This window comes from Sparus aurata, chromosome 11 (assembly GCF_900880675.1).
Source record: "Sparus aurata chromosome 11, fSpaAur1.1, whole genome shotgun sequence".
NCBI classification, from domain to species: Eukaryota; Metazoa; Chordata; class Actinopteri; order Spariformes; family Sparidae; genus Sparus; species Sparus aurata.
In genome coordinates, this window is record NC_044197.1 from 24,844,032 (window position 1) to 24,860,881 (window position 16,850).

Below are 16,850 nucleotides of genomic sequence, written 5' to 3' on the forward strand. Positions count from 1 at the left end.
TCTGGCCTTTTTATACTTCCTATCCTGACAGAATGACAGATCCCATTGTTCACCATGGGTAGAATAAAATCCCAGAAACAATTAATGAAAATAAAGCATTGACCCAAGGAAGGATTGATGGGTTCATGCTATTAACTCAGACTCTGTTGTCAGCATCTCCCAACAGGAATTGAAGTCCATCAGAGCTATGAGCCATCTTTACAGTCAGGTCATCATTTGCTGGATTTATTGTGAGCTTTGTTGTTCCTGGGTAACAAAGTGGAACTTGGCACGGCTTACTCTTGTCAGACCTCTCTCATTACGGAGTTGTTTACCCCCACTGAGCTGCCACAGACTCTGATGGGTGAGGTCAGGTATTTCCAATTTGACAGAAACTGCACTTCTGACACTGATGTCCAATTGTTCAAAATCATTGTGCGTCTTTCCACCCATCAGTCTCATAACAGAGTAATCTCTCCCCCATCTTCACCTCATTGTGCGGCTGCTGAACGTCAAGGATCCAGAAATCTAGTAAACAAGGAGCCGACAGAACCTGACTGAACCCCTCCATCTGCCCTATTCCATACCAACACACACATACATACTCTCACACACACACACACACACTCACACACACACACACACACACACACACACACACACCACAATAATGGCATCAGTTGTGAAAAGCAGGCGCATTTAAATCTAGCTTCACACTTTAAACACAGTGTAACCAGCACTGTAAGAGACAGTCAGGAGGAGGAGAAATAACAAGGCAGAGAGTAAAGATACTGTCTTATTGGAAGCTAAAATGGCTCTTAAAATGAAGCTGTACAGTGGCCACCTCACCTCAGCACTCCTCACACAGAAACATTATTAGCCTTTTATCCAATTAGTCCACACCACATTCCTTCTGTACTCGTCCAGTCGATGCATTTCACCCTCTTTCTAGGTTACTCCTGAACCTTTTATCCCATCAGTGCAATTCCAGTTCACTCTCAAAGCATTTCAACGATCACAATCTTCCTGTACGCAGTTATTACGGTCTTTCAGTAGCAGATGATGCATTCATATTCGCACAATCTAACATCACTGTGTGTTGTTCCTGGGAAAATCATAATTAATGTCGTTGCAGATCAATCATCAAAACGGATCAGTCGCATTTTTGTAATGTCACAGCTTTGCGTCACGGAGAAGGACCAGAACAATATGCACATGGGAGAAGTTACCTTTAAAAAAACACATGTTTACAGGTGCAATTATGTAAAAACTGGCCACCTGTCAAATTCACAACTGTACTGAACGGTAGTTGCTGTTAGCTAATTAGCTCAGTCAGCCATGCAGCTAGCAGTTCTATTAGCTGACTCTGCTCAGGAGCTCAAACCCATGGGGAGTGTTGCTGGAGTTTAGATTGATAGCAAAGGAACAGGAGCACCATAAGGAGGAGGTGTTCAGGCCTGGGACAAGGGGGACCAAGCAAGGAATGCTGGTGGGAAGGAGCTACATTATGTGATCCACAACCACAACCGGGCAAGTGGGCAATGGAACTGGGCTCCACAGGTAACAAAGTTCTAACACATTTCACATTTAACTTTGTGAAAGGGTCTATTTAAACCCAAACCATGTTTTACCTTAGCTAACCAAGTCATTGTGGTTGCCTGAACCTGACCAAGCCATTGTTTCCTAAAGCTAAAAAAAAAAAGAAAACAGTTAAAATAATAATTAGTGAACAGTAGGCAATAATAAGGTCAGAAACCTATACCCAACCAACTCAGCCACAACAGCCTGCTCCAGCTGCAGACTTTGTCACTGTTACCTAAGTGGAGATGACGGTCCTGGAGCAACATGTAACATAATGTTCCAGCACCAACACCAACACTGTGATTTCAGACACACCATACACAGATTTTGAACGCATGCTCTTACTAATGTCCTGATATAGATTTAAACCATATCACCCAGCTCCACTATACACCACAACCCTCTCTACCATCAGCAAGGATTTCAACTGACTGAGCATCAGCAGGTATGGTGCATCATGAGCCAAGCTCATCATCTCACCTATATAAAGTCACCTTCATGTTTGAGCCGTTGCCACATTATGTCATGAAATGTCAAAAGTTAAACAGCCAGTACGTATTGGTCTGCCCCAGTTGTACAAACAGTAGTAAGTCAAACAGGTGTATCATGGATACCTGCAGGATAATATCAGCACAAACATCTGCAAAACTTGGAGGTGACTAATTCTACGGTAAACAGCTAAATAAAAACAGCGTGTGTGTGTGTGTGTGTGTGTGTGTGTGTGTGTGTGCACACGCAGGCTCATAAGTGATGAAGGTGAGGAAGGCTGCTTACTGTTAGAGATTTCATGAACATCTGCTACTGACACACACATACACACATCACAGCATGTAAAGCGAGGGGAGGAAGTGGGTGGAACGAGAACAGCTCAGGCACACGCTGCTTTGTGACATTTACATGTATTTGTGTTTGGCCGTACATATGCAAACACAACTGCACACACATGCTGCCCATTGTTCAAAAAGAAACATTTAAACACATGCACTGACACATCTTGCATAAGTGTTGTGTATTTCTGCTAAACTCTGAATAATTCAAGAACTTTGCAGAAGTCCTTGGAAGCTAACCTTCTCCCCCCCCCACACACACACACACACACTACCCATATTTATTTTACCCTCCAGTGCATCTGCAAAAATGTTTCACACTACGTGCTTGGATTTAATTAAACATCACTTTCATTCTTCTTGAAACTCCAAGTGGAGTCTGGTGTGCGCATTAGGGAAAGGGGCAAAGTTCTTGCTCAACTTGGGCTCAACTCCAACAAAACATTTTTTATTTTCAAGCGTCAATTTTCCCTGGCTCGAAATGCAAGTTTATGCTGATTTTACACATTTACGGTCTGTTTGCTGTTTTTCCGTAGAACGGTACAAATGGGAAAAATTGTACAAAGTCTTTGGGGCTCCAGAGGGATCTGCAGGAAGCGAGGGTTGTCAGCGTTGGAGACAGCAGTCTGAAAATGTAAAGAAAACCGGAGTTGTGGAGTCGCCTGCTCCTCGTCACCTCTTGAGGTTAGCAGCTCAAAGTCACACTAGCTGCCACTGGAAGAATAATCTTTTTTTGTGATCAAATTTTTATTTTATTTTTAAAGAAAGAAAGGCATAAGTATGTACTTGCACATTACAAGAATAGATCATAAAAATATATTCATACCTACACACATGCTTAAATACATACGTAAACAACTAAAATTAAAAATTAAAAAATTAAAAAAAAAACAAACAAAAGCACAATGAAATCAGAGCCGAAATCATAACCCCAAATATGACCCACCCATTCTCTGGATCCAGGACTCCAAACCTCAGTCACATATTACACCCGAAACCCACGGAGGGCAGTAAGAAGTGAATGCCAAGCCTTTATTGCCGACTCCTTAGCTCCGTGAACTCTGGCAATCGACAACTCCAGATAAACAATGTCCAAATATGTCAAAACCCATACTCGGAAAGAAAGTGAGTGTGGAGGTTTCCAACGTGTAGCAACTAGTTTTTTCGCAGCTGTTAGACCAGCCAACAGTGCTCTTCTCTTGTCCAGTGTCAAACCCAGCTCTGTCAAATCATTCAAAATTAGTGTAGCAGGCAAGCAGGGCAACCTGATCTTAAACAGCTTTGAAAGGTTAAAGGCAACCATCTTCCAAAATTCAGCCACTGGGGAACACTCCCAGTACATATGAAAAAAACTGCCAATCACTTTGGAAGAACATAAAGTACATGTTGGATCATTAATAACCTTCATCAAATGAAGCTTCCTAGGAGTTAAATATACCCTATGTACAAAATTGTCATGTATTTGCTGATGATCAGGATTTCTGGATGCTAAGCTCACATTACTGGAAGAATAATCTTAAACTTGAACTATCAGCAGCTGACTTGTGGATAATTTCGGCATCAGGCAATGACAGGGAAGAAGAATGAATGATATGTAACTGAAATAACCCTGTTTCTCTTCAACTGTCCATTGTGGGTCCAACAATCTTATAGCAGAAACCAGCCAAAATAGAAGTTGTTTGGTTAACGTGCTATCTTTAGACCAATGTCCATACTGGACCAAACACCGCTGTATGACCACATATGGACACTTCCTCAGGGCTGATTGATGGCATCATCCATCAGCCCAACCCTATTTGGTACGATATATTTATTATTCTAATGCATCAGATACATATCAGCATTTCATGTTTCCATCTCATCTGCAGGTCGTCACAGGTTTTAAACATGAATCAGGCTGCCACACAACACTGTTGCATTTCTGCCTTCTCAGCCAACGAAAGATCTCGACTGAATCTTTGAGTTCCTGGTTATTTAGGAAATGTTTTTCAAAAGGATTTGGCAATTCGGTAAAATGCTCCTGATGGCAATTCAGCAAATCCTATTGATTTGATAGAATGCAATATTAGAAGAGTCATTAATGTCTCCTGTGTGAGAAGTCCCACATCCCCATTGCATTTTCAACTAAGTGCCTCCACCAGCTTCTTTCTATTCTCTTTTCATCACATCCTTCTTTCACCCCTTCATCCTTTCCTCTCCTCTCAACCAACTCTTCAGTCTTCCCGTCTCTCCTCTTTCTCACTGCACTCTTCCCTCCGCTATTCCCATCCCCCCAGCTCCCTCTCTGAGATGAAGACTGTCAGCAGGGCCATATATCTGACACAGTGCACCCATGGACTCCACACACACATCCAATATGCGATATAGTGTTCACTAATGGGGCAGCGGGTATGAGGGGAATGGAAGATGGAGTCGGCTGGGCGTTGTAGAGTCCATCAGACAGGTTATATAAGACACTTGACAAGGAGTTTCCGTCATCATAAATCTATAACCCTTTGGAAGATAATGTAATGGCAACAGCCGCTCTGTGGATTCCCGTACGTGCGGGACAAAACAGGGGTAGCTATAGGTTTTAAACTCTGCAGACTAACAGGAAATACAATCAAACCCAGCTGTGTAGTGATGTCGATTAGGGGAGCAACTGAGGATTCATTTCATTACTGATTAATCATGACTATTCTGTGGATTAACTCAAAAGCTAAAAAAAAAAAAAAGTACGCTCATCACAGTCTCCTTAGGTAAAATGTTCAAATTGCTCTTTTTCACTCAGCCAAACTGTGGAGAAACCGAGAACACTCAATTTGCATTTAAATAAAATGGAGAACTCCTTATATCTGAGAGGCTGGAGCGAGAAAATGTTTTTGCATTTCCGTGCAATAAAAGACTTCGATGTGCTATATTATGAAGGTCCTGCATCCTTTTTCTCATCTTCCTTCCTTTTGTATCTTCCTGTCGATTGCGGTTAAGCGCTGATGCTTATATGCGGGCATTAGCTCAGGCTACAGATCCTGTGGTTCAACATGTAATTATCTCAGCTTTTCAGAACACAGAAAGGGACGCAGCAATGGGAGCGTTTTAAAACCACCGCACGCCGTTAAAAGAAACCTAAACGCAGCTATGATTTATGTGGTTAGTGAAGGTTAACAGCAGTTTGGAGGGCTTTGATTCGGTTTAAGAGCTTCATTTCTGACAGATCGCTGAGATAACTCCACATGTAAGAAACGCAGCCTGGGCTAATTCGGTTCAAAAGCGTCGCGGCCAGAACGACTTCTTTAAATGGATAAACTCATGTGTCGTGTTCAGCAGACTTCAGGCTTCATGCAGCTCTGCTCACCGACTGCTCCGCTCGGGCTCACTAAACATATCACGCTCATTCTGGCACATGAATAATGTGGAAAAAAAGAGGGAGAGAGAAATTCCACTTCTGTTGCTTCGCCTAATCCAAGTGACTTTACCTCTCCCTCTCTCTCCCTCTACTCTCCTGCTCGTTTCACACACACGCAGACACCATGCAGTCGCACTCTTTCACAGTCCCTCTGTCTCTCCAACACACACACGCGCGCACACACACACACACACACACACACACACACACACACACACACACACACACAGTGCTGGTTCTCCTTGGCACTGTGCCTCTTTCTAAGAATGTTTGGTGCTACAACCCTGAAGGAATACACCATCAGCGCCTTCCACGCACTGCTCGTGAAGGCTTGCATGCTGACACAAGTGATGAACGACGCTTAGTCGGAGAGACCAAACAGCTCTTGAAGTTCTAAACAGTGAAGTCCCTGTGTGTCTGTCTCTGACAGGAAACACACACAAAGTTCTTGCGTGTACAATAAACATGAAAGATGAATTTAGCCTCTGCTTCAGTGAAGGAATCTGATTAAAACAAACAGTTTACAACACGTACAGTCAGGAATCATAAAAAACACGACAATCTGAGCGAGCTGAGGTAGCTGTAACTCTTGATTACACTGCTATAAACAGTATTTGGGACATCAACTTTCCAATTTTGTATTTTTTTCCAGGCTTCCAGGTTTAGCAAAAGCTGATTACAATGTCCAATATTAAAATGTATGCTGAAAAAAGTTAAGAAGGATAAAAAAGAAAAAAAAGAAAAAGAAAAAGGAGAATCACAACAGATGCTTCCTGACAACTGCAAACGAAATGTGCATATCAATGCACAGCTCCGGTGAAACTATCCAGTGATGTGTTGGTGGATGTAAATGTGGATAAACTATAACATCAACATTAACAGAAAAAAAAAAATCTGCTTTCTGACTTGAGCAATCTCTTAAAATACACACGTTTCTGATGTTAGTGTGGCTGCAGGGATTAGTTTACCTTACAACTGTGTGGAAACGTGAGTGACGGGTCTGTATCTCTATTATTCGTGGAAAACAACAGACTTGCAAGCCCCTGGCAGCTTTTGCAAAAACTCATTAAGACAGACAAGAACTTGTTTTGGGGTACAGAGGGACATTTTTAAGTCGATTCAGATGAGTCATATTACCGTTTTATGATTGTGGTTTGTTTACATCACTAGTTACGTAAGTGTATTAATCATAGGCTGTTTTGTAACCCGATTTAATCCAACTACACATAGTCTGTGAGCATTTTTGGTCAAACAGTTCGTCTAATTTAGCTTCTGAATATGTCAAATGAGTTTTTCCTCACATCATTTTGACAGCATGCAAAGTTACATGGTGCTTAACAAACGTCACTGTAAGCCAACTCCCATAATTCATCTGATATGTATTCAAATAAACTCTAAAACTAAAGTTCCTTATAAGGATGTTTAAAAATACGGTCGAGCGTCAGACAGCAGGTCCCTGTCACCGGCACACTGTCATGTATTGGGTGGTGCGACTTTTGAGCGCTTGATACGCGTAAAACCTGAAAAACTAACTTCACGGCGCGACTTTCGCTCCAGTTTTTTTCATGTGGGAACTAACCTGGTTGGTGGTGTCGGGCGGCAGGTTCTTAATGAGGATTTTCCTCCTGTTGCTCAGCTCCTGGCGAGTTTTGGCCAGCCTCCTCTCGATCTCCTCCGGCTCCAGGTCCGGCAGGTCGCGGAGGCTAATCCCCGAGTCGGAGGGCTGCGCTGCCGCCGCCTCCTCATCCTCCGGCTGCCGGCTCTCGGGGCTGTCCATCTCCGGGGAAAGTGCGCTCTCCCCGGCTAGAGAAGAGTGAACGCTCGGCGGCTGGATGGATGAGGCTGCCGCCATCTTGGGTAGCTGAGTGAAAAGTGTGAGGGTGAGATAGAGAGAGGGAGAGAGAGAGAGAGAGAGAGGGCGGGAGGGAGCAGGTGGGAGGTGTGATAGTGGCAGAGAGATAAAGCGAGAGAAAGGTAACACATCCCGGATGAAATGCAGAAAATAGATTATTTATTTGTTGAATCACTTATTTATTTCTTTAGGCTGTATATTTATCCACATATATCCGCCTTCTTCATAATCAAATGACTAGATCTGATCTGTAACTTTGTGAGAGCACCTTTCCGTTTTGTTCAGTCTATTATTATTTTTTTCCCCCTCCATCTTTTTCTGGTTTAAAAAAGCAGCTCAGTGAAACCTCAGAGAGCAGGATTTTGTCCCGTCACATCAGTCATGTCTGTACTTTGAGGTGAAGGGTGCAGCAGGTGGTGTCGAGCAGGTTAAACTACTCCTTCAAATGGGCAGCTTGGGGCTCCTCGCATGTCAGCCTGCACCTCGGACTCCTGGCGACCCCAGCTGTCTGCTGGATGCATAGAAGCCAATTAAGATCGGCCAAAATCACCGTCAGACCATCAAATACAGTTTGGTGTGTGTGTGTGTGTGAAGGCAGCTTGCAGCCTTTGTTTGATTTCTGCATGGCATCATCTCACTTAACCCACTTAAATCCTTTAATCTCCAGATTTTAGGCAAAAAATGAATATATCAGGAGCCACATGTTGATTCTGGCAAGTGTTTTCTGCTCTGTAAAGATGTACAGCTAAGTGGTAAATACACACTCAGCCTTAAGCGGATGTGTACAAAGACAAACTGCTCTTATTTTTGCCCATCCCAATTAACACATTTATTCTTTTGGTCAAAGAGAGAGAGAGAGAGGGAGAGAGGGGGGCATTCACTGGAGAATATCTCTATACCACCACAGTTTTCCTGTTCCCCATGTGTATAATGTGACCATGAATGGCTGTGTGCCTTCCCTCCTCTCTTCCCCAAGTCATCCAGTGAATGCCAAACTAGCAGCCAACCAAGCCCGCCTGCCCGCCTGCCTGCCTGCCTGCTTGCCTGCCTGCCCACCGTGGGTGGAAAGCTGCTCCTGGCAAACACAAAGGGAACAGAGCTCCCTGCCGAGTCCTCACAATGCCTATGTAGCTTCCGCAGGCTGCATGATTCGCTGAGAGACACACTCGCTGGATACTCGCACTCGCAAGATGCATTCACACTCATGTAGGCCCACAAACATGTCACCGAGAACACATCAACCCACTGAGGAAATATTTAGAGCACGATTATGCCGAGGCCTGTAAGAGATGGCGAAATCAACCCTCCATCATCCAACCTCCGTGTTCTCTCTCTCGCGCCATCTGTGTGAAGCGTTTCTTGGCAGATCGGGGTCCAGACAATCACAGTTGTCGGTGGGTGAAAATGATCTCACGTTGCCAAGTGGCTGAACAACCAGTGTAACTGATACCCGCCGACTGTATGAATGCTTCAGTCAAGCGTACGCTCAAGTCCACTCCAGAGGGGAAAGGCCAAAGAAGAGACATTTTATAGAATACAAGTATAGAATACAGACACACAAGTGAAATAGAGTGCACATACTTATGCATCGGTTTCATTTTATTTGGTTTCACAAATCACAAAACTGTAAATCAAAAGATGACAAATTCTCTCTCACCATGATGAAACCTGTGTGACGGATACACACACACTCAGCAACCTCTTCATTGGGTGCACATGTGCAGTCTATTGTGATTGAATGCAACAGCTCTGTTTTCACAAAGATAACAACATTACATTTTGATTGACACGGTCGTTGAACTGGACTGCATAGCATCGAGAGGTGTTCCTAATATTTTGTCTACGCCATTTACATACGTGAGAGTGGCAAAATGATAGAGGAATCTTTGAACATAATGCACTCCAGTCCAACACCACCACCCACAGCTCTACCACCTCAGTAATAAACATAAAGTAGATTATTAGCCTCCTGACAGTGTCAACCCAAAAACTAAAAAAAAAATAAAAATGTTAACAGTGTTCATAATTAAGTGGTTGGTGAGTGTATTTAATCTCCAAAAGGCGACGATACTAGCTTACAATAGGTTGATTCATTAATTTGGTAACCAATAACAGCGATGCAACCAGTGAGTATTGTTGTCGATTAATCTGTCAATTATAATCTCAATGGATTTATTAGTTGTCTATAAATGTTGATCAGTGTTTCCCAAAGCCCAAGATGATGTCCTCAAATGTCTGGTTTGCCTACAATCCAAAGATATTCAGCGAACCGCCACAGAGGTGTAAAGAAAACAGAAAATATTCACATTTAAGAAGCTGGAATTTTGACCTTTTTCTCTTAGAAAAAGACTTAAACTGACTGATAAATTACCAAAATAGTTGAGAACTAATTGAAAACGATTGAAAAGCAACAACTTCAGTTCATTGTTTTAGATATTTTTCATGCACACCAAACAGTTTTTAAAACATGCAGAGTTGCTACCTTACCTCAAATGGACTGTATTTTAGTGACCACTCAAAGCACTTTACAACACAAGCCATGTAGACTACAGGGGTCAAGAATCGAGCCATTGACCCCTTGGGTTGGTGGAGCAACAGCCAGCTCACACCACTGTGTCAGACTACTGTTGGATGGACAAAACAACACATTTGAGGATGTCCTCTCCTCTCCTCTGGGGAATGGGAATGGGCACTATTTTCTGAAAATGTATAGAAAAACCCATTATTTGAGTAATCAAGGTAACAAATTGTTAGATGCTACCCTCATCCCTCCTATATTCATTCATGTGCTAACAAACTGTCCTCCTTCAAAAGAATCAGGGAGAGGGGCTCCTGACAAGCATCCATCCTCATTGCAAAACAATGTTTTATGTCCTGTTGCAATCAGCAAAAACAAAGACACACAAACTAATGTTATGATCGTACTGCAGCTCATACAATAGTCTGTGCATGCTGACAGATTGGGGGACATGAATCATTGAGCAGTGGTTCACTAAAAAGACAGCAAGGACTTGCCTGTCACTTGCACAGGATGATTTTGTAGACGCATGAATCACTCCACTAAGTGCAAAACAACGTTTCCATGAGAGAACAATTAATTTTTTCTCCTAGTCCCCCTGGCATGAACGCATACCAGCACGGTATTAGAGACACACTCCAACACACGCACAGACACACACACACACAACACATGTACACACGTGCATTAACTCATATCAGCCTACAGCCACCTCGCACAGTTACGCAAAAAACTGTATTTCAAAGTGTTTTACCTATGTGCAAGTCAAACCTCATCATAATGGGCTATGCTTCACAAGCCAAGGCAAAAAAAAAAAAAAAAAATGAGATGTTAGTCCCACTCCATCTAAAACACAAGAGCCTTGCTGGTGCATCAGCGTGTCAGCCAGTGATTCATAGCCTTTTGGAGTGGGTGGGAGTAGAGAGGAGAAGAAGAAAGCGGGAAAACGCTTGCCGCCGCTCGCTGGGACTGAGAGTGTGAGGGCGTGGGTGGGCAGAGTGGCTGAACGGGCAAAGCAGGCACCTGGGATGAGCTCAGTAGGCGTGAGGACGGGAGGGAAGGAGAGGGATGGGGGAGAGAGGGAGGGGAGGGGTGAACCCTAAATGGCAAAGCGGTTCATTGTGCGTGGGAGTTGATGGTGAGCACATACACGTGTGTTTCCTATATGATTGTGCAGTGTGGTTATGGACTGTTCACTCTGCAATCTTGTTTTCGAGCGCGGGAGGAGATGTGAAAATGGACTGTAGGCTCTCCTTACATTTATGAGCCGTAGCTGCGCTCTCATAAATTATCTCAGATGCAGTCTGATGGCGTGGCTTCCTTCCTCTTGAAGCATAGAAGAGACTTAGGGACATGTGACCTACTAAAAACAGCTGACCTGAAGCCACAGGGACAGTATGCACAAGAGTTCCCTGTCCAATTCATGTCCTAATTACAGAAGTCATAAGCATACCAGTGCGTCAAGGAAACCACTTTCATGTGGCCAGCGTGAGTCAGTAATGAGAAAGTTGTATCTATTTTAATGCAAGTACTCCCTGTGTATGTGTACTTTTTTTTTAATGTCTTCACTCGTCTGAAAAAACTCAACTGGATTTTTCACAATGTTCACTCTTGAGGAGAACATTTTCATCAAATCCTCTTAGCGACAAGGTTCAAGTTGTACCGTCAGTTGTTCCACATGTTCTTAGCAAAACCCACATGATAGTACAGAAAGCACTGCCTGTCAAAGGGATTTGGAAGTCCTATAAATTGCTTGCATGCACGACTTAAGATGATTACACTGCTAAGATGCGTTTGGGAAACTGGGACTCCGGACTGTACAAAATATGCTGCTGGTGCATGTCTGCTGTACCAGTTGGCAGAGCAAAGACTGACTGAAATGACCCGAGGGTGCTTGGACACCGAGCTCGGTGCTCTAATTCACAGCGTTTCCTTGGCAGGGAGCAGCAGGCAGCTTGAGAAAAAGAGGGAGAGGTACAATGGAAAGAGACAGAGACAGGGCCATGTAGGGCAGGTATGAATGAATGCCGACAAACTGCAAAGGTTTATGGGACATGATGACGGGCGGGCAGACAGAGACGTGGGGAAAGAGCTTGTCCTTCTCTCCTTCAGCTCTCAACAGTGCTGAACTACTTCTCAGCTGATGCTTTGTAAATTAGCCCGGTGTGCCCCTCTCTATTTTTCACCCTCCACCTCAAGGAGAAACAGTTTTCCTAGCTGCACTCTATGACCTTCAGAAATGTAGAACATTTCCAGAAACCACATTATGCTCACCTGTTCTATTGTTCATTGTGCCATCTCAAAAGATGAGATTAGATTAAGGGATCAAAGAAGACATGGCCTTGCAAATTTATAGAAGCTCCGTCTGAAAATCTGCACTTAAATCTTCTTTATATGCCACAAACAGTCTGTGTCTATTTCTGTGCTTGAATAACAAACTTATGAGCTGCACTGATATGCTATGACTGTGACGATCCAGGCACAACTCTCTCCTGTCTGTTTGGAATGTTAAAGTAGGAATTGTGAAATAGAGGTTAACAACTCTTGCATAATAATGAAGTACATTTATTTGGTGAACCTCATGTTAACAATAGTCCACTAAAGCTCAGCACACGTTCCTGCAGCACAGTTATTAATATTTCCCAGTTCTGAATTAGACGATAAAAATTTAAGCCTACAGCTCTTTAGTGCTTTGTCAGAATGTAACCAGTCCCTTAGTATTAAACTAATTAAGTGATAGTGATAACAAATCACTAGTTAAATTGTTAGCTCAGTTAGCTGCGCAGCTAGAAGAAGAACCAGGGGAGTGATGGTGTCTATATTGTTTGCACTGGAGCTTTGAACCGGGATGGGGCAGGGCTAGCTGGTTAGCATGCTAACTTCAGGAGATATCTCTGCAACAAAGTGCATTCACTGTACGTCATAAAGTAAAACTTTTATTTTCTCACATTCTATATATAATTTTTGAATGTTTTCAATGAAAATTCTATTGCACCTTTAACAACGACCGGACGACTAGCATAGTAACTAGGGTGGTTAGCAATAAACAGAACTAGCAAATCACAAATGGACATTTGAAAAAGCAGCTAAAATAATATGATTTAAAAGAAGATATAGAAAATGGCATTTGGGGGAGCAGACTTAAATAAAAGCTGCCAGTCAACATTTGACAAAAGGCTTAATATAAAACTGTCAAACTGCCTGAGAACATAGTCAGTAGTGGTTGCTATGAGCAACTAAATGTTAAACTGAAACCAAATGCTGGTGGTTAAACAAATCATTGCCTATAAAAGACATTAGACAATGGCAAAAATGTTGTTTACACCAATAGCACATTAGCTTTGGGCCGCTGGCAGGAGGAGGTTTAATGACGGAGTACAGTACAGAGGTGATTTACAGCGGCTCTAACCACAACTCTGACCTCGGCGACAACAATGATACGGCAGGTACAGGTGGGAACAGGTGAGGACAGGTGTCAAGCCAAAGGGAGGCCAGGCATGAATGAGCACCTAACTCCTGGGGCCTAAACTCTACTGTTGTACTCTTTAGAGGAACAAAATGGTATTATGAGACAGAAGCTAGTCGGTTAGCATGCTACCGTCAGTAGACATCTTTGCAACACAACACAGACGTCTCTGACCCGACATTATGACTGTTGTTTCTTCACATTCAGTTGATAATGTTTGTCCATTTTGTTAGTTTAGTGTGTTAAACTCAAATTCTTACATGTTGCACCGTTTACAGATAGTAAATGGGTTAACAATGTGAAAGTGATTTCAGTTTTAACATCAATTTGAAACATCTTCTTCTTTCTAGAGACCAAAGCACAGCAAAGCAAAGTCGTCTGTTGCCCCTTAACTATGTCATCTCTCCATCTGTGGTTGTTTCCCAGCTCCCCCAGGAAACACTGTATCTACAGAAAGGCCTCATAAATAACTCATAGGGTCTTCCCAGGCAGTATGTACCACTATTCTTCCCCCACCCACAAATGGCATGACCTACTACCAACAGCATGAAACACATTGAGGAACACGCTCCTCTTGTGCAGCTAAGTGCGAAATGAACATCTTACCCTGAAATGCCCCATTTCCTGTCGTTGGTCAATTTTTGTGACTGCAAGTACACCCTCCAACAGGGTGGACACTGGCATATATGGATCTTACTATTAAAAAAAATTGTCTCCAACTACTGGGTCAGACAAATATCCCAGTTAGACACAGTAGCAGACACTTACACATGTAAAAATACTCCCCTCCAAACAAGGCCAAAAGCCTCTGAAGAGCAGCGTCTCAGAGTGTAGGTGTCCTAAATGTCCCTGCGTGAACCAGAGAGAAGAATGCAGGCGAGAGACATCAGACGATATTACTCTGCTGTCAGTGAGTGTGAACTGTGGACCAGGTATTAAAACAACACACACAAAAGCCCCTGCATATAATCTCGCTGGCTTACTGCGTGTGAAGCAGTTTGTGGGTGACCTGTTCCATGACCTCTGATAGTGAGGACGACAGACAATAGAAACAACACAACGAGCAGCTTTAGGGCCTTTACCTGTACAGTGACAATTTTTATTTTTTTTTTTTACATATAATGATTGTATGAAGTGAGATCAGTTACGTCTTTTTTGAGCTTAAAAGACTTTTGTTTTTAAGAGTCTCTGCGTGTGTTCACCTCACCTGGTTTGCAGCTCCGCATAATTACGTCTTTTGTACTTGATATTGTCTTGTGTATGTCTGACATATATTTTTTGGAAACAATATTCAGTTTAACTGTGCAGCTTCAGGTCAAATGTAAATAGCTAGCCTATGCCTGTTGTATTTCATATTATCTATCAAGGAAAGGGGTCAAATTGGGAATAATGAAAACACAAGGTCACTTTAAGCCAACAGCACCACAGGCACCAGAACAAATGTCAAGTTTGCGAGACTAATGTTAGCTAGCTGGTGGACAAACCCCAACATCTTACGAGGGCTAATTAAGAAGCTGAAGAGAGAAGAAAGATAGTGTACTGTAAATATTGTCTCTCATGTACTGCCTGAGCTAAAAGTAGAGTAGGTATTGACTTACATTCATCAAGTGGCCAGATACGGGACTCCTATCATATATTCTCCAGGCAATTGTTGGCTAACATGTTAGCCAAACCGACATCTTAACACTTTTAGTGCCAGTATGTCAGTCAGATTTTTTTGTGCCCCAGGTTTTTTTCACAAATACATAGCTATAGCTTTACAGGTAAAATCCACACTGGTTACCTGCACATATTTTACACAACAGTTTGTCTCAAAGCAGGAAAAGCACAGGTGTAGCTAATTATGTTTATGATGGCTCCATTCTATTCCAGTGTCCTTTGCAGTGCCAGTGTGGAAACACAGTGAGTTGACCACACAACGGGAGGCTTCAGCAGGATGTTCTGATACTGTTTTTATCTCTGACACTTATTCTGATACCGATCCAATACCAGCGTGTTTGAAAATAATAAAAATAGGTTATATATAAAATGTTTACAAAAAATATGACAGGCTCAATAAAAATACTATTATTAAACATGTGTGGATGGGATATGATTGTTTTTCAATGATTTGCAACCTTACTTGACAGAGAAGAAATGATTCGAGACATGATGATTCAAATAACTTGTTCATTTGATGTTTTTGCTGAAGTTTTCCATTTGTTTAAAATAGTGGCTGTCATTTCACCGTGAAAGTGATGGAGGGATTTGTGTTGATCGAGAATAAATAAATAAATAAATATATTTGCTTTTTGTCTGATTATATTTGTCTAACTGAATAACAATAATAATCATACAATTTCAATTCACGGTTATACTGTTTTGAACTGGTAAGAGAAATTGGCCATTAGTATGATTTTTAGGCAGGTACCTATAGCTTTTCTTTTTTAAACGACCGGATATTGCAGGTAAGAACGTAGAATCTTAAGGAGGAGAAGTGGCTTGACTTAGGACTCGACTTGACACAGCCTGTGATCTGACTCGTCTAAGAAGTAAGGACTTTGGACTTGCTTGAGACTTGGACCAAATGCAAGTCACATGTCCATCTGCATTGCAATATAGCCTGGGTCAGATTAAACATCTACCAATAGAAAATGAGTGTTAAAGAACTTTCTTTTTTGACAGTCAGTCATAACGGAAAATATCACAAATATCAACCACTGTAAGTGTGCTGGCAAGCGTGAGGTTGACTAAAGCTGCTTGCCATTTATGGATACCTCATTGGCTACTTGGGCAGGAAAAAAGAAATCTGCTAAATTGCAGACAGGTGTACACAGTAGGCAATATGAAAAGGGGTGCAATCATCCCCTCTTAACAAAATGACCAAAATGCATCCCCCCCTTGTTAACCTTCCTTTGCTCTTCTTCACTGCCTTGTAGCTGAGAGAGAGTAGGTACAGAGGAGTTCTTTATTTGGAAATGTTAGTAAAGTCTGGCTGACTCATTTACCCTTCATCTGACTCTATTTGTTGGTTTGTGCAAATGGATTCTGTAGCCAACCAGTAAAACCCCAAGAGCAAGTCGGGTAAATTAAACAAACCAGGTCAACCCCTTCTGTTTAAGTCTGATCACCTGTCTACTTGGTGTACACCATGCTGCTGGGAAACAGCTTGGTTTTGTTATGGGACTCATATAATATGAGGGATAAATAAGGTGGTATAGCACTTCAGGCTGTATTGGAGGTTTTTCTGATGCTGGTATTGG

At 42.4% G+C, this 16,850-nt stretch overlaps 1 protein-coding gene across 2 annotated transcripts in view; it reads right to left on the bottom strand.

The window, feature by feature from the left end:
• raver2 (ribonucleoprotein, PTB-binding 2) overlaps positions 1-15,400 on the bottom strand; it is a 96,551-nt gene extending 81,151 nt beyond the window's left edge. The window contains exons 1-2 of one of the 2 annotated variants that reach the window (XM_030433764.1): positions 15,392-15,400; positions 7,352-7,633 (exon numbers count right to left, since the gene is read on the bottom strand). In XM_030433764.1, the coding sequence (XP_030289624.1) occupies positions 7,352-7,624 (273 nt within the window). In that variant the 5' untranslated portion in view covers positions 7,625-7,633; positions 15,392-15,400. Of the gene's footprint in view, positions 1-7,351; positions 7,634-15,206; positions 15,322-15,391 lie in introns of those variants that run through there. The other variant, XM_030433763.1, reaches the window with a different exon arrangement.
• Positions 15,401-16,850: the final 1,450 nt, after the last annotated feature.